The following is a 22453-nucleotide window of genomic DNA, read 5'->3' on the forward strand; positions in this document are numbered from 1 at the left end:
AACAAAAGCTGCATTTCCCTGATGCTTCGGGGGAACCAGTGCCTGGAAATGCCCATGGAGAACAGCGCAAAGCCTGCAGGGAGTGTGGGACGATGGCAAATGACTGAAGGAAGCAAACCACGCTGAAGCAGTAGCAGACACAGACACTAATCTGTCCTGAGATCATCTCAAGCCTCCCTGTTAACCCATTTCATTGACAGCAGTCTGCGTGGTGCGTGTGACACCCTGCCCTTGTGGCGTGCCATGGTCACCTTCTGGCGCTGCTTCCATGCAGATCTTTCCTTACAGCCTTTTGATCCAAGTCAGAAATCAATACTGGGGCACAATCTAGGTTTCTGACAGCTTATGTGCAAACAAATGAGCACAACCAAGCACCAAATTCAGAACTTCACTAAGCTGACAAAGCATTAATCACACACTAGTGTTCCCCAGACAGAAGAGATGGGCCAGTAACTCAGTGGGTATCTCCACTCCTACAATGCTCCCTACTCTGCCCTAAATCACTACTAACACATATATTTACTCAGGGGGTAGAACGTGCTTTCCATTTTTCAAATTTCAATTCTGAATCTACTTTTTCATTTTCAAATGTATGAGCCCAAGGCCAATCAGAAAAATGGGTAACAAGGATACCAGAGGAGAGTTTCACTGTACCATACTTGTTCACAATACTCACTTATTATTTTCTGTATTCAGCACATGAAATTAGTTTAGATTTATCCCTGCTCCCTCCATGCCTTTTCATTAGGGCAAAATAAGAATAATTTCCTTAAAAAAAATTATTATTGTGACAAAAAAGGACATAATTCCAAGAAACCCCCCCCCAAAAAAAACAAACAAAACAAAACAAGGAACATTGGTAAAAAACAGAAAAGCAATACATGCAAAATATGTATATGTGACTGTGATTCTGTAGGCTGGCCTTATGCCATGGCTTTTCCAGGAACAAGAGTTGAAATCATATAGGATAAAATGTTCTTAACAGAGCAGAGGTAGAGTGAAGTGTAAGAAGTAACAAAATTAGACATTAACCAGGTGATTCAAATACCAGCATATTTCACTTTTTAAACCACATTTGAACATCAAAATCCTCTGTGCTAGAGAGCAGTTCTAGTCTGACAGCTCCAGATCACTTTGTGCACCAGGCAGGGGAATCCACACCCTCAGGAGGTGGCAGGAGGTTCCCAAACCAGTCCTGTCCAGGTGGTGGCAGGTTAGAAATGAGGGTCTGCACTCTGGCTCGAGGTCAGACAGGACAGAGCAGAGCCTGACCTGCATTTCCTGCCCTGGGACAGCGCCAGGGCTGGGCAAGCTCTGCAGGGAGCAGCTCCTGGCCTTTGGGGCTCTGCTGGCCAGGAGGGACCACCTGATGCTGAACTGCCAGCGTTCCCACAATTGAAGAGTACCAAGAAAGCCTGCTGCATTCATCGTGATTTGATCTCCAGAGGAGGGATCATGCGGGTCTGGAGAGCACAAAACCTCCCAAACAATAATTCTGCTTCACTACAGCAGCAATCTGGGACCACAAACTCCACCAAAAACATTTAATGTGTTCTTGATTGCATTCTTCCGTTCCTATCAGTTCAAAATCAGAAGGGCATATTTTACTGTGTCAACAGTAAATATTTTATTTAAGTATTAAAAAATCCTAGTAGTTAAACTAATATTGAAAATACACTGAAACCTGGCTCTCCCATTGCCTGTTCCACAAAACCGTTTTCATTTTAGCAGTACAAGTACTGCCAACATGAGGCTCTGAAAGTTTTTAATTACAAATGGCATTTCAAGTACATTTCACAGTTCATGCATTATTAGAGGAGGTTTTGCCAAGTGAATTATTAAATTGCTGTGCTGAACAGAATGCATACACACCTTTTTTCAGTTCATTTTTTCAATATTGAATATTACAATAATGTACAGTGCACTAGAAACTAATTAAAGTAATAAATTAGTTCTTTCACTGTAACATCTGAATAGCAATAATGTATTTACCATTCACCTCATGTTACAGATACAACTCTTTTAAAGACAGAACAATGCAGAATACCACAGCACCATGTGAGCTTTCCTCTTGAAGCAGCAATGACTTTTTATAAACAGACACAAGAGGCGGCATCAAGCTCCTCAGCTGGGTACCAGGAGCACAGGGCAGCTGGCTGTGCTGGCAAAGGTCGAGCAGGGGCAGGCTCAGCTTTGGAAACAGAGGAAAACGTGCACAAGGAACCAAAAGGACACAAAATCCTGGGAGGAACGGTGTCAGAAATGACTAGCCAGGGCTCAGATCACTCCGTGCCACACAGACATACTAAGCTTGTAGAATCCAAGTTCTAAGCTAAAGTTCCCAATAACTGTGTGATAAAGCCAGTACTGTTTGTCATAAGTGAAGGCATAAAAGGAAAATCCTCTGAGATCCCACTCTGATGTTTTCTAGCTCACTTTTTCAACCATATAAAATGACACAATCTAAATACTCTTCTGGTATCTCACAGAGTTTAATTAATCTCTGAGTCACTTCTGCTCATCTTTCTTTATTTATTCTATGGTTTGCAGTTTTTGTTTTCTTCTTCAAATTGTTCACAACTGATTCTAAGAATCCCTGGGGAAAAAATTAGGGGGTCTCTTCAAGAAAAATAACATCACAAGTGAAGATTGTACATGGTAGAAAGAAGCCACAAAAAAGAAGAACCACAAAATTTGGCTAGCATGGAAGCCCACAGCAGAACAGAGCCAGCCCGTTCATGGTGGGATCACAGGAACACAACAGCTGCAGGTCAGGGCTGCATGATCACAAACAGCAAAATGGGATTATGAGACAACTAGAGATTCAAATAGCATTTAAAGGAATTCAGTATTTACAAAATCTCAGGCATAAAAGAAGAAAACACGCAGTGAGTCTCCCCACATTTGTGCCACGGTTCCCACAGGTTGTTGTACAAAGCAGGTGGGAGATCCCAGTGAGCCAGAGGCACAAAGCACCATTCCATGTTTCCCAGTGGGGCCAGCACAAGCTGCCTGAGCTCCGTGTTAGGCTGTGCACATGATGTGCACCAAAAACCATACAAGTGCCAAGCACATTGCCATTGGCTAGCAAAGCTCCATGTCAGGCTACTGAAGGTGCCCGTGGACCACAGGACAAGCCCAGCAGCTGTTGGGTCAGCCAGGCAGAGCCCAAGCAGGCAGTGGGAAGCAGGAAACAAGCTCTGGCGAGGATGAGCACGGCGCTGTACGGGACCAGCACGGGCTGCCTGCCCACAGCACTGCTCAGTCACCTCAGCTGCTCACATTTGCTCAGGAGAGGGAGACAGCTGGGAGCCAAGACAGCCCCAGAGCACACGGAGAAATGGGCATGTTCACATAACCACGCTGATCCACTGCCCAAACCAGCTCTATCCTCTCCTCTCCTTCCCCTCCCTGCGTCATCACCATCTCCTCTGCTCAGGGTCTTGCTGAATATAGAATTGAGAGTTATCCCATTTATGGCAAGTCAGAGATACCTCTTGGTTCTTCCAGATGGAAGCCACAAGGCACAGAGAGGGAAAAATGCCTCTCAATTGCAAATTTGGATTTAAACCACGTCAACTATGACATTTTTCCTTCACATTTTTAAAATAAGGGCTGCAGCCAGAGAATAAGTTGGTGACCAAAGTAATTCTGTTTCTAGAGAAATGGCCACTTTAGAGCTATGCCTTTCTAGTGTGTTCTGAAAAAGAGAAAAAGCAAAGCAGATGTAAAAGGCGATTAAGTCATAAGAAGTCACATGCTGAAGAAACAGCAGGATTGCAACACCAGCCCTTCAGTAGGGATATTGGTCTCAGTCCAGTTCCTAATAGACACATCATCAAACAAGGAAGAAGATTTTGTTTAGATTTGGCAAGCTTTTTATTTCCCCACACAAGATCATTGCTTTTTATCTCCTCTAGAACTAGTCAAACTGAGATCACTACAAGATTAACATAGAAAACTCGTGACTTTCAATGCCAGCAGGGCAGCCTCTTTAGTAACTCAGCCATTCATACTTCAGATGGAAGCAGCACATGCTGATCTGTGTCTCCTGCCTGAGCAACTCCCTGCCGTTCTGACACGCACAAAAAAGAAAATATTTTAAAGAAAATGGGAGGGAGATGTAGAAGAAAAAAAAAGTTAAAGACCCAATCTCCCACAGAAAAGGATTCAATCAATTTTTCTCAAAAGTAATAGAAGTTAAACACAAAAATCCCATTTGGGTTAATAGGATAATAAATCCCTTGGATTTAAATATTTTACAAACTCAACAGGAACATAGAAGTCTGTGTTACAAAACTAACCGGGTTTTTCAAGTCAATGACTGTATGGAAATGTCTATCCAACAACTACTAAAAAGTAGTGCACTTTTTATTGAAAAAAAGTGGTTTTTCTCAAATATACTTGTATTCACCCACAATTTCTCAATACAAACTCTAGTTCACCTGCTCAAACTCTTCCCTGTGTGCCAGGACTAGGAAGAGGGTAAGGGATGGATGTTGTAGCCATTCCCATCTGCAGGACAGAGCTGCTGCAGCTGGTTCTGGGCAGAGCGTGACCCTGCCAGGCCCTGCCCAGCACTGGACTCACACGCAGGGCTTGGGCAGGCACAGCAAACGGGATTGGGGGGCACTGGGCTGCTGGCAGCACATACCAGGGAGCAGGAGCCCCAGCAGCCGGGCACACACACACACAGGGTGCGGGCAGCCATGGCAAACAGGGAATTGGGGGGCACTGGGCTGCTGGCAGCACATACCAGGGAGCAGCAGCCCCAGCATCCGGGCACAGGCACACAGGGTGTGTGCAGCCATGGCAAACAGGGATCTGAGGGGCACTGGGCTGCTGGCAGCACATAGCAGGGAGCAGGAGCCCCAGCAGCCGGGCACAGGCACACAGGGGTTGGGCAGCCATGGCAAACAGGGAATTGGGGGGCACTTGCAGCTGATGCCAGGGAGCAGCAGCCCCAGCAGCCGGGCACACACACACACAGGGGTTGGGCAGGCATGGCAAACAGGGAATCGGGGGGCACTGGGCTACTGGCAGCACATACCAGGGAGCAGGAGCCCCAGCAGCCGGGCACACACACACACAGGGTGTGTGCAGCCATGGCAAACAGGGAATCGGGGGGCACTTGCAGCTGATGCCAGGGAGCAGCAGCCCCAGCAGCCGGGCACACGCAGCCCCCCAGCCCTGGGTGGGGCTCTGTGCACCCCACGGGTTTCACACCTCCAGGCAGGACTTGCTTGCCAAGGCTTTAGAAGCCACAAGCAAATAGTGTCCCAACAAAGCTGACATTGCCAAGGAAACTGGGATGTATGGGACACCTGCTACTGATGTGTAATTGTATTAACTGATAATAATAAAAAGAGACGTGCACTATTCAAAGCCACCACACGCTGAAATATAAAATATTAACAGTGTTATTTCTGGAAATACAATAAGAATAGGAAATGTATGCGTGTATTCCTAAATGGAAAGCTAATGAGATGGGTGCCTCAGGGTGTGAATACTAGAGTTTATAAAAGGGAAAAAATTAAAGTGTATATTAAGAACAGTTCCCTGGAGTCTGAAATATTACAGGGCAGGGGGAGTTCATCCCAACAATATGAAAAAGCCATCTTTTTTTAAATTCAGAGAGTGCTTTTTTAAAAGCATGGTACATATCATTTTTCTTTCCTCAGGTGCCAGTAACCTCCTGAACTGCCACAAAGCTTTTAAAACGCCAATATGTCAGGGGCTGCAGAAGGAGGTGGGACAAGTTCAGATTTGCACAGGGGCTCCACACGAGATATCCCCAACCTAGCAAGAGCCACTGCTGTTCACGTTGCATTGAGATGCTGATGGCAGAGGCCCAGAGATGTGCTGCTGTCTGTGCTCTGTGGTTCAATGCCTACAGCTCTGGGCTCCATTACACTCCCAGCATTGCAAACCCCGAGCAGTAAATGCAGAGCCCTGCTGCCCATGGAGGGGCTGTCTCCACCCTGCTCAGCAGAGAGAGGGGTGCTCCCTGTCCCTGGGAGCACAGCCCAGCTCTCCTGTCCTGGCAGAGATCTCGTGTTTTGTGTTACTGGACAGAGCCCTGACACCACCCAGTAGAGGGGAAGCTCTGGCATCAGCAGGTACAGACATCCACATCGTCAACAACAAACTCGTGTGGTATTAACAGCTGGGCTCTGAAGGCTCCAGTAACTTTCAGCTCTAAAAATCTGCCCCTTTCTCCCTAAACTGAGGATTCTTCAACCCTGAAAACCTCTGAACAGCACCTGGAACCACAGCCCGACTCCACAGGGTCTTGAATGACAAAAAATAAATGGTAAAAGCTAACAATTTCTGCATCTGCCTGGCCTACACAAGACCTATGAGAAGAATTAGAGCAGCATTAGAGCATTTGGCAGTAGGATAATTAAGAAATAATACATTTACAAGTTTGCTAATCTCAGAAGATAATGTCATTCTGGCTGTGGTTAGAAAAACAATGGAGGTTCACATCCCTAATAGATTTTTGACGATCCTTGTGCTCCACAGGCTACCTCTAAGAGGCTAAAAAAATAAATACCAGAAAAGGGTTAAAAGTAACTGTTTTGATCATTAACAGAATATTGTCTTTAGTTATGTAAATGTTTAAATCTGAAAAAGGGATATGAAAGAAAAGCACTTGAGCACAGCCCTCACTCACAACCTGAGGAGGAACACCAGGTACCAATTTCAGTGAGGAAACTGGTCACAAGGGCTGGGATCAGGACTGGTAAAACTTGGGATCAAGAACAGGAGCAGTGCCAATTCCCTGGGGACGTCACATCAGCTTTGCTCAAGGCAGTGTGTGAGCAGTTTATTTCTCACAGCTTGTCCTTGTAGTTCCTCTCTTTCCTCATCCAGCATTATTGGGAACATCTTCCTGTTCTTGACAATGGGAATGTCAACATTTTATTAACATGTCTAAATATTATACAGGCTTAAATATTCACACATGCATAACCTTAAGTAGGCTGCATTTGTATTTACAACTACTTATTTAAATTGCTTCCTTTAGATATAGTTCCAGACCCATTGAGTTCTCATATGGATGAGAGCTCCTTTGATCCTTTACAACTGCAAAATTTTGGTGCAGCTTTGCTTGCCTGAGGTGCCACTTTGCTCACTGATGAAGATCATTCTAAGAAAACACTGTGGGCAAGAGCTGTCTGCTTGTCTAGTTATCCATCCCCAAGCAACTTTAGGTGTCACTGGACAATTCCAGCTAGATTTGAGAGAGAAATGCTTGTCTCAAACATAGCCCAGACCTCACCAGCACACAGCGAGCTGAGCGGGTTATGTCCAGGCTGAGGCCCTGCGTGCTCCTCTGAGCAGCCGAGGTTCTGGGCTGCTGTAGGTTGGGTTCTTCCAATGGATCTCAGAGCTCTCACATCAGTCCGTGGTCTCCTCCCATGCAGGACCCTGCAGCCCCTGCTCCCAAAAGCCTCAATTCAAGCCCAGGGGATCAGGCACGAAGCTGCGACCGCGTCCTTGGAGGAATCCAAAGGAACACACTTGGAGCTTTGCAAACTGCCCTCAGCAGCTTCCCAGGAGCACAGGGCTCTGTGGGCACCCAGTCCTGCCCAGGGCAGCCACAGGCAAACATCAGAAACACAGTGGGAGGAGATTAACAGGAGACAGATCAGGAATAACAACATCATGTGATGGCACACAGGTACAGGAAAACAGGGGGGAAAGACTGGTGGAAGGGCAAGCAAGGCAAATGTGCAGAGACAGCCTCTGCAAGTGCTTCACATGTACTGTGCACGAGCTTGGTCTGACCCAAAAGACACAATTGGGTCAGTGCTGTGCTGACCTCAGACTATTAAATCCAGGTTTATTAGGTCTGGATTGAAAACTTATTACTGAGTCAGAGCTGGCTCATCTTTGAGTGTTAGAGTCTTAGACACTTGCTCACATACATTTTGGAGAAATACTGTAGCATCCTACAGCTCTTCAGTTCACCACAAACATGAGTAGCTATATTTAAAATTTAGGTTATTATAACTTCCTTGTATTTTTTATGTCCAACAAATGAATGGGTCAACTCAGGGGTGAATAGACAAAACTTCTGAAAAAGAAAATCATTCTTTTAAGTGCCTAACTATTCAAATATTTATTCTTTAAAAAGAATTCCTTCAAAATGATCAGATTATAGTCAAAGCATTGGATCTGATACCTCTGTGGATTTTTTTTAACATTCAGTTGTAATACTTCAATGTTCATCTCTGATAGTCACAGCATTTAAACCAGTGACTTGACTACATGCTGAATAGGGATGATTTTTTTTTCCTAAGTTTACTGTCACATCCTTTCTTACAATACAGGAAAGGAGAAGGAAAGCAATCTGCAAGATGTTTTATACAATTTGCAATACCCCTGTTAATTCCACCTAATGCTTTTCTTTTTGAAATTAATTTATCTTAGTTTCTGCCAGGATAAGAAATACAAGAGCTGCTCTCCCCAACTTCACAATGTGTTGCAAGAGATTTTAGCATTGGAATGGGGATTAATCCTGGAGCACAAAACAAGGAAAAGATTTAAAGGCAAGCAGGCACACAGCTTTGTGCTGAGGAAGAAAAAGCCCCCCCTAAACAGCACACACAGGCGATCCAACTACCCTAAGGTCTGCTGCTGTAGGTCTTCCCTCTAGTCTTCTTTTAAAATAATTTCCTATGAAGATGGAAACTACCAGATTACAAATATTTTAACATAGATTCAATAGAAAAATAATGGTTGGAATGCATGCAGACACCTCAACTGAATTTGTGGTGTAATACAGCAAGTACTTCAAACCCCAGCTGTGAGGCAGCACCTCCTAATCCTCTGAAAAGATCACTCCTCACTTCGTGCCTCACCTGCCTTGCAACGTGGAAAAATTTGCTTCTCTGTGTTGTTTAGGAAAAGTAATTTTACAGAGATCAAATTTGTTTTACACAGTGTCTGCTCCAGAACCCTGGGGGATCAGATTCCCGCAGCTCAAAGCACACCAGATCAGAGTGACTCTTGATCACTCAGAGTGTGACCCCTCAGGGTTTGTTTTCCCATGAAAAACAAAGAAGTGTACTAGGCACACTTACTCTTTAACAATGTACAGTGTAACCTCCCCAGCATTGTCCATTTCACATTTTATTTCCTTCAGAGGGCTACCATATGGCCCTTGTGATTTATTTCACCTGAACTTCTTCAGTTGTTCCAAACTTCCTCCTTAGGGACTATGATTTCTGTTAAGGACGCACATTGATCTTCTGTGAGATGGAACATGGAAGAAAAATTTGAAAGTCCTTTCCCCAAGTAAAAACTGCTATAAATATTAATTTAACTTCTCTGCTGCTTTATTTTTTAATTATCCCTCCCTGTCTAGAGTCTCACCAGTGGCATAGGTGCTTCTAGTGCATTTAAAACAGCTTTAAATCATGTACTCTTTAGTCAGTCTGCTGCCCCTTTGGTTTGTTGTTGCCAGAGGAAGAGAACTGTACAACAGCTGGGTGGTATTGTGTGGTTATTGCAGTAACTAAACCAGTGCACAGCCTGTCAGATACTACATCCCTTTCCGTGTGTGTGCCATCACTTCCTTTCACAGATGGGCTCAGCAGAAAAGCTGTGGCTCTCTGCAAGCTGCTGCTGTACTGGAGGAGGTCCCTGTCCCTGTCCCTGTCCCATACAGCCTCCTCCCGAGCACGCCCAGGGTTTGCACACAGGTAAATCATTACAGCAGCTGCACTGCCCCCAGCCAGGGGAGACAAGGAAGGTTTCCTGACGTGAAACTTCCCAAAGTGCAAAGTGTTAAGTCAATCAATAGTCAAAAAGAAAAGGTGGAAGAACAGCCCTAATCCCTGATTTCCAGTTCCACACTCTTTCACTCGGAGATAGGACTCACTTTTTACCCACCTTATGGATCTCTTTCAGGATGGGTTTTACCTGCGTGAATTGGTACTGGACTGAGTTCCCTTTTACCTGCCAGCAGCTGCTTTCCATGTCCAGCACTCTGTAGTTGTAAAGTTCAGAAGTGTAGAAAGACAAGTCTGTAAAATGAACTACAACTGGGCAAACTATGAGTTTTCAAATGCATATCCCCATCAAACCAAAACTGACCCCATGGATACATGGAGAATCATTTCTCTGAAAATGAGTGAGCTCTGTGCCCAAGCTCAGCTTCCGCCCTGCAGCCCTTTCAGTTGTGGAGCTGATCAAAACAAGGTCACAATAATATCCTCCTTTAATGAAAGAAATGTTCCTTTTTCATTCCTCTTTTCTGGGAAACAGGTGAGTTGGTTTTGTTCAAATGTTCAACATTTTAACGAAGATTCCTTTGAAATCACCCTTGAAAAGTGTAGGCCTAATAGGTTTAAGTTTCAAACAGTCCCTGGAAACAGGAGGTCAGAATCCAAAAATCTTTCAGACAATGTCAGTGCACCTGTGAGAATCTTACATGGAGACAACAAAGTACTCCAAAACCAGCTTGTTACTTCTTGTGTGGAAAGTAAAAGAAACAAAGGAAAAAAAGGCTCAAATTCACAGTTCTGGAATAATTGGCTCTTCCATCTCTGGTTGTGCAGGTAAGAGACACACAGGCATTCCAGAGAGGAAGGCCTAGGTAAAAAATCACCAAACATCCCCTCAGCTCCAGAGAACCACTCCTTCCTGCCCCTGGCTCAAGGCAAGGCTGACACAGGAGTCAGAGCAGGGTACTCCCCACTTAGTCATGCCCAGACAGTTTCTAACCCTAAAGTGTTTAGATTCAAACCTTCCTACGCCAGACAGCTCCAGAACACAAGACAGAAGGGCTTTTGTGTTATTGCTAACTAAAAACTAACGTCAACATCAAAATCCCACCTCACAGAACAGGTTTTACCATGCTTTCCTTCTCGTAGGAAACCTGAATCAAGTGTTTAGTATTTCACTGAAAAGTGAGGGCACAGCAGAGAGAATATTGGTAAAGTGAGAATAACACATCATGCATGCTCTCAGATGTTCATTTCTGTGCAAGTCAAAAATCACAGAGAGCAGTTTAAACAAATCTTAACATGCCTCATGCCCAGAAATGGGATTCCTCCTACAAACACCTTAGGCATAAATATCACAACATCTTCCTCTTGTGTCCAGCCTCCTCCCACTTTACTCTATTCACTTACCAAAACTACACAGGTATTTTTATATTTTTTCACCTCTTACCACAGTAAATCAGAATATTGTGAACCTTCTATAACAAGGTCAAACAAGTTATGGGATCCATTGTTTCATGTCTTAAAAAGCATTCTTAAAAGAAAACCCAGAAGGACAGATATCCATTATTTACCTGAAAAGAGATTTGTGCTAATGTAAAAAACTTCATTTTGAATGCATCTGTTAGGTACAGATTTGGTGATGGATTTATTACCAAACGTACCTTTGCTTTCAGATCAGCACAGATCTCCAGTTGCTTTTGCCTGGAATCAGCCAGCACCACCTCTGCCTCATGAGCAGCAGCAGCTTCAGCAGCAGCAGCCCCTGCCCTAAGGACAAAGGCTTTCCTAAGCTGGGCCCAGGCTGACAGCAAGGCTCTGCGCTGGCTCCTGACGCAGTGGTAATGATCCCGAGCCTTCTCGTGAGCAACCTGAAAGAGGAGGGCATTTCAGAAAGGCTTGAAAACTCTTTGCTAATAAAATTATAATTCTAGCCGTTTTTGCAAACGTGGCTGTAACTGATTTAGGTCTTGTATCCCCAGTATCCCCACGGGATCCGCAGCGCAGGCCCAGGGCACTGTGCCAGGGATGTCACCGTGTCCCGGTGCCCTGGGCAGTGACACCCTCCAGCACCACAGCACCCTCCTGCCCCACTGCTCTCTGTTCAGCTGCTCTCCTGCATGGGAGTAAATGAAATGCAACAGTCCCTCCCTGCCCTCAAGGACATCATATATAAGCAGGTCCTTCCATATATCTCCAGAGATATTGAGCACTTCCAGCAAGATGAGGCTTTTCCTAGCAAATTCTGATCTGCAGAGAAACAGGACACCAATAACAGCAATTGTACAAAAGCAGTACAGTGGGGAATCAGCTTCATTTCTTTCCTAGCAGGAAATTTGGAAATAAAATCTTAGTTGGCCAAGCAGCACAGTGCCACCACCAGTGTCATCATCTAGCAAAAACAGGGAGTGTTTAATCCAAAATCCACTTGCTTTGGCCTAATTCAGCAAGGTTCATGAGGATATTCAAGGTCTTGATGGAAGCAGTATCAAGTAAGGCTGCATAGAATGAGGCATCAGAGTCTTGAACCTGTCTTATATCCCCAAAATATATAGGGATGAATGAGATTCTAGAGATGGCTGGCTGCTCTCAGGTGTCTAGGGGACCATTCCAGATGCTAATTCCAGGCCTCTGGCAGGGAGCAGGGGATGCTGACTCACTCACAGATATTCCTATCAGCTCCTGGCTGGCTGAAGCTGCACCTCGAGCTTCCCCACGGCCAAACCACAGCACTCTGCCTCAGCAGCTCCCACTGCCAGGGCTGCTGCCCCAGACTCGCAGGCTCCTGAAGCCAAGGCACTCCTGAGCAAGGCAGGGGCTGGAGTCTGCTCCTCCAAACACAGAGCTCCGCCAGGATCTGCTCTGGGATCAGCCCTGAGTGCCTGACCCCGACCGCTCTGCGCGGGGGAAGGAGGTGAGGAAGGCTCTAGGCTGCTGTTCCACTGTGACACAAACACGCTCCAAGAGCAGTGGTTTAACATTTCCATAGTCATCATGCTAATGCACACACCAAGACACATCAGCTCAATGAAGAAGTACGTTTTTAAATTTTAGATGAACCTTCCAAGGTGTAGGGAGACCCTTTAATGGTGTCTGTGCTTACAACATACCTGCATTGTCCAAAGCACATGACTATTCAGCCCTATTCAGTCCAGGGCAAAATTTCTGAAATCCACAAGAACTTTATTTTTAGTCAAACTCTGGCTAATTAGCAGTATCACTTCACTGTCATTCCTTTGCACTAGACATTCCTCAAACACAGGGAGGTAGATGGTCTAAAAATACAGACAGAGATAAGAAAAGCCTCCTACTTTCCTTATGACATCCTGAAGTGTTCTGGCCTCAAAATGGGTTTCTCAATTAGCTGCTATGTGCTTATTCACTGTGGAGTGCAAGAGGAATCAGCAATCAATTTGAAAGCATTATGTATACAAAAATAGCCTCTCCCTTAGAGTGGGAGATAACTTTCTACTCTTCCTGATATATATGTGCCACAGAACAATTAAAATAACTATTCCAAGACAGTGCAACAAGGCTGTACATCCTCACAAAAAATAAAAACACCAAGAGAAGCAGAGTGGCATAACACAGCTATAAAACTGTACGGCAGAAACAATGCTAACAAATTATTTTTGTGAGTTTGGCTGTAAGACTATGTGGAACTAAAAAATCTGCCCAGGAGCTGTTTTGAAGAGATTACAGGTTTAAAAATTCCTGCATTTTAAAACCAGGGATGTTTCTTCTTTACTGTGCACAATAAGATTTATCATTAAGAAATTTTAAAATGAAAAAAATGTAATAAACATACATTCTTTAATACAACCGTTCACAACATAATTTAAGAATTTGTATATTTGAATGAATAGGTAAACCAGCACTGACCAGCTCCTGCCTGGATTTGTGGGGAAGATACCTCTGCAGCATATCCAGGTACAAAGTCCTCCTCCTCTGAAGATCGCTTGGGTACTGATTGATAACAGTCTGGAAAACCCACTGATCTTCTTCCTTCCAGTCACTGTTCCTATAGGAATACAAAACAATCCATCCCAGTCTAAATTAACCACTGAAAAGGAGGAGTTTGGTTCTGGACAGCCCAGCCTCGAGTGGACTCACAGTCCCGGTGCTGTAAACTGGAGCCGGGTTAGAGGTGACAACATCAGATTAATGAAATAAAGCAAACATACATTGCTTTGCTGATATGACACAGTGTCATCATTTCAGTGAATTGCTCTGTTTCTAATCTGGCTTTTTACTGGGGAATGTCACTGTGTTTCTCAAATGTGCCACATAATTGGATAATCAGTGACCCCACAGGGAAAATACAGTGTAAAAAGAACAAGATGATCAGACTCCACCACTGAGCACTAAATAAATGATCAAAAAGGAATGAATGAAGTGACAATCCTTGCACACAGCTAAGTGAGGATCTAGTTCACCAATCTCCTAACAGCCATAAATTCATCAGCAAGGCATAGGAGTCACCATTTTTAGAGTAGGATCTATAGTAATCAGCTTGCATGCCTCTGTCTCAGAAAATGAGAGCAGGAAGAAGTAACATCCATCTGAAAGAATACCACAGGCTGGGATGCAGATTTTTAGCCTCAATCTGAACTCTTGGCCCTGAACGGATTAATGTCAGGCTGTCATTGTCAGCATTAACATCCCAGCAGCAACACTGAGTCAGACCAAGAGGTCTCTCTAGCCCAGTGACCTGGTTTCAGAAGTGACTAAGAGCCCAGGGATAATTAAAAGAAGGCAATCATGAGACTCTACCCACCCCCCAAATTCCTGCTGCCTCCAGCTGCTGCAGCTCCTGGACTCCCCAGGCCAGCAGCCCTGTCTCAGTATTCCATAGCACTGCATCCAGTGAGGGGTTGGAACAGCCTTATCCTTATGCAGGCAGAAAGAACAGGTGCTTCAAAAAGGGGATTTTTGTGAGAAACCTCACACATAATTAACATGAAGCTAGAGTCCATGATCTACCATTAAATAAATCAGTAATCCTCCTCTGTGAGTCCTGACACACCTCAGTATGAGGTGACACCTGAACACGCCACTTCAGTGACAGTAGGCAGACAGTTCTAAGAGCTGAGATTCTGCTTTGTAACGTTTTACTTTGGATATTTCTGACCATGTGGGTTGGTGAACAAACAGAGATCTGCCTGCAGAGAGGAGGAGTGGGGCAGGGTGAGATACCCCTGGTCAGGGATCACTCGAGAGCAGGGAGCAGCCCCAGCCCCCGGGCAGCTCCTCCTCATTTATATCCTGCTCATTTATATTCTATATAGATTCTAATGGCCAGCTAACCACGAACCTCTGCACTGCTCAGAACAAGGAGAAGTTTTTGTGGGAGATCCTTTGGGGAGCAATCAGCTGGAGAGAGAGCTACAAGTAGTTTATTGTAAGTAGGGACAAACTGACTGCCAATGCCTTGGTTTGTCAGCTGTGCCAAAATTTGTCAGCTGTGCTGAGATTCTGTCAGCTGCTCATAGAAAAATAGTGAAAAAAAAACCAGCCAACCAAAAAACCCAAAACAGCATGACCCAGCCCAGCACATTCATAGCTACCAAACACATGGAGAATTTCAACATATCCTGCTGAGTGAATCTGAGATGTCACCTCACTTACACTTCTGTAAAATTCCAGAAAGGAATATCTCATCTAAAACAACTCTGAAAAGTGCCAACACATTTGACATGAATATTTAAGGTATTATCAAGTTTCTGCACTGTCAAGATATTGACAAACATTTGCCAGGCTGAATGCCTGACCCAAATTTTAAATGTAGAGCTTGGTTTTCTTGTATGCAGCACTGTACCAGCGCACAGCACAATCTCTATTTTGTTTCAGAGCTGAAACACAGCAATTGTCTCACCCGCACAGCCCCGAGGCAGCTGCTTCCTTTGGAACAGATTTACCCAGCACTAATCCCTGGCTTTACACACTCCAAGGGATACAAACAGCTCCAGGGGAAGCTCCCTCTCCCCGCTGCAATCCCGCAGATCCCTCGCTGCTGCACCGGGGACCTGCACCGGGGCCATCGGCGGGCACACACAGGGCCACCGTGACACCACAGAGTGCCCCTGTGCCACCATGACAGAGTGCCACAAAGCCGCCACACAGTGCCACCATGACACCACACAGTGCCACCATAACACACACACACACAGGGCCACCGTGACACCACAGAGTGCCACTGTGCCACCGTGACAGAGTGCCACAAAGCCACCACACAGTGCCACCATGACACCACACAGTGCCACCCTGACACCACACAGTGCCACCTTGACAGTGCCACCATAACACACACACACACACACACACAGGGCCACCGTGGCCCCACAGAGTGCCACTGTGCCACCGTGACAGAGTGCCACAAAGCCACCACACAGTGCCACAAAGCCACCACACAGTGCCACCTTGACAGTGCCACCATAACACACACACACACAGGGCCACCGTGACACCACAGAGTGCCACTGTGCCACCGTGACAGAGTGCCACAAAGCCGCCACACAATGCCACCATGACAGTGTCGCCGTGACAGACACACACAGGGCCACCGTGACAGAGGGCCACAAAGCCACCACACAGTGCCACCATGACAGTGTCACCGTGACACACACACACAGTGCCACCCTGACAGAGGGCCACAATGCCACACAGACAGAGGGCCACAATGCCACCATGCCACCCACAGTGCCACTGTGACAGAGTGCCACAAAGCCACCACACAGTGCCACCATGACAGTGTCACCGTGACACACACACACAGGGCCACCCTGACAAGAGTGCCACAAGGCCACACAGACACAATGCCACTGTGCCACCCTGACACACACAGCGCCACCGTGCCACACACAGTGCCACCCTGACAGAGGGCCACAGTGCCACCGTGACAGAGTGCCACAATGCCACCACACACACACAGTGCCACCAGGTGAGAAGCCCAGGCCCTGCTGTCACCATTGCACTGCCCATTGCAGCACAACCAGCCCGGCAGGGGCCTGGAACAGGAATCCACCCTGAATCTGCTCCACGCTGTCCTGCCCTCCCATTCCTTTGAAAGGATGCTGCACAGGATCAGCGCTGAGTCTGCAATGCTCCATTCATCCTTCAGTCATTTAAATAATTCAGACACCCTTGGAAATTGTGGAAAAAATATAACAGTGCTTAGAGAATCATTCTAACATGCATCAGTCCAAGCCCACAATTTGTGGGATAGCTCACGACCTGGGTATTTCCCAAGCACAAAAATTTGTGTTTCAGCAACATAAAAAAATTAAATTAGATTATAAAATATTGTAATCCTGTATAAGGCTTGAAAACAAACCCAAGCTCTTCCATTTCTAAAAGCAATGACTACTGCGATGTGCATTCTAGTGTGAATGAAAATCACACAGAATAGACCAGACCAGAACATTATCTTATTCTAAAACTGCTGTTTTGAACACTTTAGGTACATTTTCCAAATAGTCTGAAGTGTCAAAAAAATGGGATGTGCAATGCCAGAGTAGTATTAACTGAAGGTTTCTTTACTGTACAATCAACATAAGACAGAGGAAGTGGAGTGGCCAAGTGACCCAGCTGAAGTGACCAAGCTATTGTGTTATCAGAGAATCATGTGCTACTGAGCAACTTCTCAAATCACAAAAATAAGAAAAGAATGTATTGCAGGAGGATGTGTGTGGTCTCTCTGGGTACAGAGCAGTTACAGGAACTGCAAAGGCTTTGTTAAGGTTTTGTTAAGGCTTTGTTAACCGGGAGAGCACAGGGGATGCACACCAAGGTCGAGGGCCTGTCACTCCATCTCTGGCAGCATTATCTGTGCCAGTTGGATCACAGTTAGCATGATGAATTATGGAATGCTTCAATCACAAGGCTGCATCTTTGCAAACTCATAGGATATCTCCATGCAAATTAGCCAATATAAATGTAAGAAGTGAGTTGAGTTTTACAAACCCATACCTTGGAAGCAAGTAATGCTATAAGAACAAAGTCTTCCTTTTTTTAAAATTGAAAACTCATTTTAAATCCTTTTGTGGATGAAATCACTTGAACATAAATGAGCAATACATTAAAAATGTGGAGACCAGAAGGCAAACAAAAGTCCCCAAGGTCTAGTTTTAAAGCGAAAGCCTGAGACAATTGCTGGTGGTTCATTTATGATTCTCTCCATTTGCATTTCTCAGGACTGGCCCAAACCGGGTCTGTGTCCCTGCAGCCTCTCACCAGCATGTCCCCCAGCTCCATCCACTGCGCTTTTCTCATCTAGAGATCACACCCTCCTTCCTTCCAAGTGCCACTGCACATGGGTTCAGGCTACCACTGATTTTCTTTCCATTGCAATATGGAATTTTATGGCATTTTATCTTTAAGTCCCAATATTATTTAATTATTGGTGCAAAATTAGCTAGCTCCAGACCTAAACTCACACCTGGCCTATGATCACTGAAAATACTACCGCAGATTTTTCAACCATTTTCAGAAATTTTGTTGTCTATAACCACATCTGTCTATTGTTCAGTAGCACACATGTGGTGTGAGTCAAGGATTTTAATTTATGAATTTTCACCAAAATTGTGTTGATCATAAACTTTGATGCAGCTTTGATTAAAACTGCTAGGAAGACTTCATATATATTTACTGATTTAGCATTTGCCACAGAATTTCTCATTGAGGTTGTTAAAACTTCTGTAAGAGAAACTATAACAAAATATCAGAGAGAGCAGCAAAATAACTGCTTAAATTTGCCATTTGTGGCTCCATAAATCAAAACAATTTTCAATAAGTATCATGTTCTAACTGCTAGGATGCTCCAGTAATAAAATCTATGTTTCAGGTACCACAAGAAGAACACACAGAATATTTGTACAATCTGTACAAAGGATAAGTAGATCATAACATCCCTTTCTATGGCAGCCAGCGTCTTCAGCCTGTTTCAGCACATCAGACTCATTCAGCAGCAGGGACAGAACAAACACTGCACTGTATGTGTACACAGAAATCCGATTTGGAAGCAACGTGTGATTGTTTTACCAAAGAAATTCAGGGAGCTTCCTGTTCTCCCCGGTTTCTCCTGCCCAGGCTTCACACCATTCCATTGGCCAACCCCTGCTTAGTCTTTTGGCAACCTGAAGCCATCCAAAGGAATATCAGGGATGGCAAAAACAAAGGCCATGCAAAGTCTGCAGCTCAGGACCTCCTGGCCTCTAGACAGCCTCAGCAGAAAGGCTAGGCTTTATATTATTAATACACAGGTTTATTACATTTCTAGATCATTATGTATACTGCTCTTTCAATAAACATTTTCATTTACAGAAAAATCTCTCCTCCTTTTGGTTATCTGAATCAGAGCAATATACATCTTTTACATTTCTTTGTGATGACAATTATTGTAGTGATCCAAAATTTGTGATGAGATTGGACCTTTTTACCTGCTTGATAGATAAAAGCACTGGAGGTGTGTCTTGGAAAAAGACTGTACTTCTCTGTCATAATCTTGCTAGTGTAATTACCATAGAGAAGGAGCAATTTCCATTCCTGCAAGAGCATATGCAAAGGACATTTGATGCACACCAGATTGTTGGTTCCTTAATCCACCAAACACATTGCTTGTTATTTCAGCTGATAACTCTTGCAAGGACTGCCCTCACTGCAGCTGTGAGAGCACCGACTGCCCGAGCCCAGGGCCGGGCAGTGCCTCCCCTGCTTGCACAGAGCAGAGCCACACGAGTGTGGCTCACACAGCCACCCACAGCACCCAGAGCACCCAGAGCACACCCCAGGCACACAGCTCACCCCATCCCTGCACAGAGCCTCCCCAGAGCACCCAGAGCACACCCCAGGCACACAGCTCATCCCATCCCTGCACAGAGCCTCCCCAGAGCACCCAGAGCACACCCCAGGCACACAGCTCATCCCATCCCTGCACAGAGCCTCCCCAGAGCACCCAGAGCACACCCCAGGCACACAGCTCATCCCATCCCTGCACAGAGCCTCCCCAGAGCACCCAGAGCACACCCCAGGCACACAGCTCACCCCATCCCTGCACAGAGCCTCCCCAGAGCACCCAGAGCACACCCCAGGCACACAGCTCATCCCATCCCTGCACAGAGCCTCCCCAGAGCACACCCCAGGCACACAGCTCAGCCCTGCTTGCACACATCTCCCCAGAGCACACCCCAGGTACACAGCTCATCCCATCCCTGCACAGAGCCTCCCCACAGCACACCCCAGGCACACAGCTCAGCCCTGCTTGCACAGAGCCTCCCCAGAGCACACCGCAGGCACACAGCTCACCCCATCCCTGCACAGAGCCCCTCCACAGCATCCACAGCACACCCCAGGCACACAGCTCATCCCATCCCTGCACAGAGCCTCCCCAGAGCACCCAGAGCACACCCCAGGCACACAGCTCATCCCATCCCTGCACAGAGCCTCCCCAGAGCACCCAGAGCACACCCCAGGCACACAGCTCACCCCATCCCTGCACAGAGCCCCTCCACAGCACCCAGAGCACACAGCTCATCCCATCCCTGCACAGAGCCTCCCCAGAGCACACCCCAGGCACACAGCTCATCCCTGCACAGACCCACACAGGTGTGGCAGTACCTGGACAGAGCCTCCAGCTGCTGATCCACCTCCTGGAGCTTGGTCCCGTAGCCCCCGGCGAGCTCCTGGTACTGCTCCATCATCAAGGCCTGCAGGTCAGGGAAGGGGCACTCCAGAGACACCAGCTCGGGAGGAACTTCAAGGAATAGCCCATTTTTCTCTTCAGAAGAGTGCTCCAATGCCTGCAATGAAGAAATGCTGCTCAGGGCACTGCTCTGCATCGTATTTACCCCCTCAATCAACTTCTACTTGAACTTAAAAGGAAAAGCTTACATTTTCTTTGTACTCTTCGAGCTCTCTTTCCAAAGCCTGACTTTCAAGGATGAGACCTTCCAAAACTGCCTTCTGTTGATTCTTCAAAAATTTGATCTATTTCATGAAACATGTTACTGTTACTCTTTCTCTTGCTACAATATGAAAACTCCTATTTAGAAACAGAGTCAGATTTCCAGCCCTACACAGCTATGGCTTTACAGACTTTGGCGAGCAGATTTACACCATGATAAGAAGGGGGGTTAATGGCGCACTCTGCATGTGAGTTATAGTCTCAAAGTTTAACAAAAAAATAAATGAAAATGCTAAAAATATGGTGATAGCAAATTGTAAAAATAAAGTTAAAACTCCAACCTGCTGTAACACCTCAGCTGAATTGATCTTGGGTTTCTGACAAGATTCTTTTGAGAGGTGACGCTGCACTTGAGACAGCTTGAGTTTCAAATCCTCCTTTAGCTGCCAGACAGGAACTAAAGCGTTTGTTTGATAAGTGTCCCACTCCTTGGACAATTTCTGCTCTGTATGAACATAAAGCTTTCTCAAACACACAGAACATGTTACACAGCACGTGCTATGTAAATCTAAACCTTTCAAGGAAGGGATTAAAAACCCCAAACAAATGATCAAGATAATGTTGACTACAAAAAAGAAATTAAGAAATTAATAAAAAATTCTTACCCAATTCCCTCAAATCAAAAAAAAAGTTGCTCTTATGGCTTTCTTCATCAAGAAAAGTCTTCATTTCTTCTTCTGCTTTTTGCCTGAAGGAAATGAACATGCATTTTGCAGAAAGACCTAATTTCTTATTCATTACATTTGCAAGAATGATGAGCCTCAAATACCCCAATAATTACATTAAAAAGGAGATTCTTTGCCTGGGAAGGTATGAAATGAAGGCCTTGGAAACAAAGATGGTAAAGAAGCCACAAAAGCTGTTGTTGAGTACACAGGGTAGTGGACAAGAGCACTGTTCATGTCCCCTGTTGTGTGACCTCAACACGCAGCCTAGAGACAGCCTCTAAAGGAACTAAAAAGCACCTGGAAACTTTTGATACTCGTACAAAGACACGGGCTTCAGACGCTGCAGATCAACTGCACAGCTCTGAGAGCGACATCACCTGTTCTCCCTGCCCTCAGGTGAGCTCTTCATGTCACAGACCCCTCTCCACGTGGATCACAAACCTCCATTCCCCACACAAAAACACCCTCAGATCAGGTATTATAGTCTTTTTTTCTCAGAGTCCCTTGAATCAATTATGCCAGCCCAAAAACTCTGTCTGCTCATCTTTTTAGTAATCACTCATTCAGATTCCTCAGCCCTTACCTGCTCTCACTCAGTCTTTTGTACTCTTGCCACCACACCTGACGATGCTGTTTCAGCAGCATTTGCTCTTTGCTGATTTTTGAAACTTGCTCTGCTTTTTTAATCTGCAGGGAAAATTAAAGGTTGTGTTTTGAACATATTCAACAGCTTTATCAAATGCCTTCACATGGAAGCTTTTAAATACAGAATGATGAACCTAATAGCTTTTTATAAACTGTGTTTTTCTAAAGAACAATGGGGTCAAATGTAACCAATTTTCATTAAATAAGTGTGTTGCATTTCAAATCACAATTAATGAGAGGAGAAAGTGAAAAAAAAAAATCAGTCCATTTTCTTCTTTCCTATCCCATCCCTATGTCTCTGGAAGTAAAGATGAGGAAGGATAAGCACAAGAACAAAAAACATACTTTCTTACAGGTGGGAAGATGAAAGATGAAAATATGTCTAGAAAAAGAATTTCAAAAATCTATTACTAAAAAAGAAGTTTTTTACAAAATCTATCCAA

At 45.2% G+C, this 22453-nt stretch overlaps 1 protein-coding gene across 4 annotated transcripts in view; it reads right to left on the reverse strand.

The window, feature by feature from the left end:
• The window catches only part of CCDC148 (coiled-coil domain containing 148), a 48839-nt gene that overhangs the window by 9894 nt on the left and 16492 nt on the right, over nt 1-22453 (reverse strand). For 2 of the 4 annotated variants that reach the window (XM_036387044.1, XM_036387043.1), the window contains 7 exons: nt 21949-22052; nt 21303-21385; nt 20979-21142; nt 20625-20720; nt 20352-20533; nt 13620-13758; nt 11402-11608 (listed from right to left, as the gene is read on the reverse strand). In XM_036387044.1, the coding sequence (XP_036242937.1) occupies nt 11402-11608; nt 13620-13758; nt 20352-20533; nt 20625-20720; nt 20979-21142; nt 21303-21385; nt 21949-22052 (975 nt within the window). The remainder of the gene's footprint in view (nt 1-11401; nt 11609-13619; nt 13759-20351; nt 20534-20624; nt 20721-20978; nt 21143-21302; nt 21386-21948; nt 22053-22453) is intronic. The other 2 variants (XM_054515474.1, XM_054515475.1) reach the window with 2 other exon arrangements.

This window comes from Molothrus ater, chromosome 7 (genome assembly GCF_012460135.2).
Source record: "Molothrus ater isolate BHLD 08-10-18 breed brown headed cowbird chromosome 7, BPBGC_Mater_1.1, whole genome shotgun sequence".
NCBI classification, from domain to species: domain Eukaryota; kingdom Metazoa; phylum Chordata; class Aves; order Passeriformes; family Icteridae; genus Molothrus; species Molothrus ater.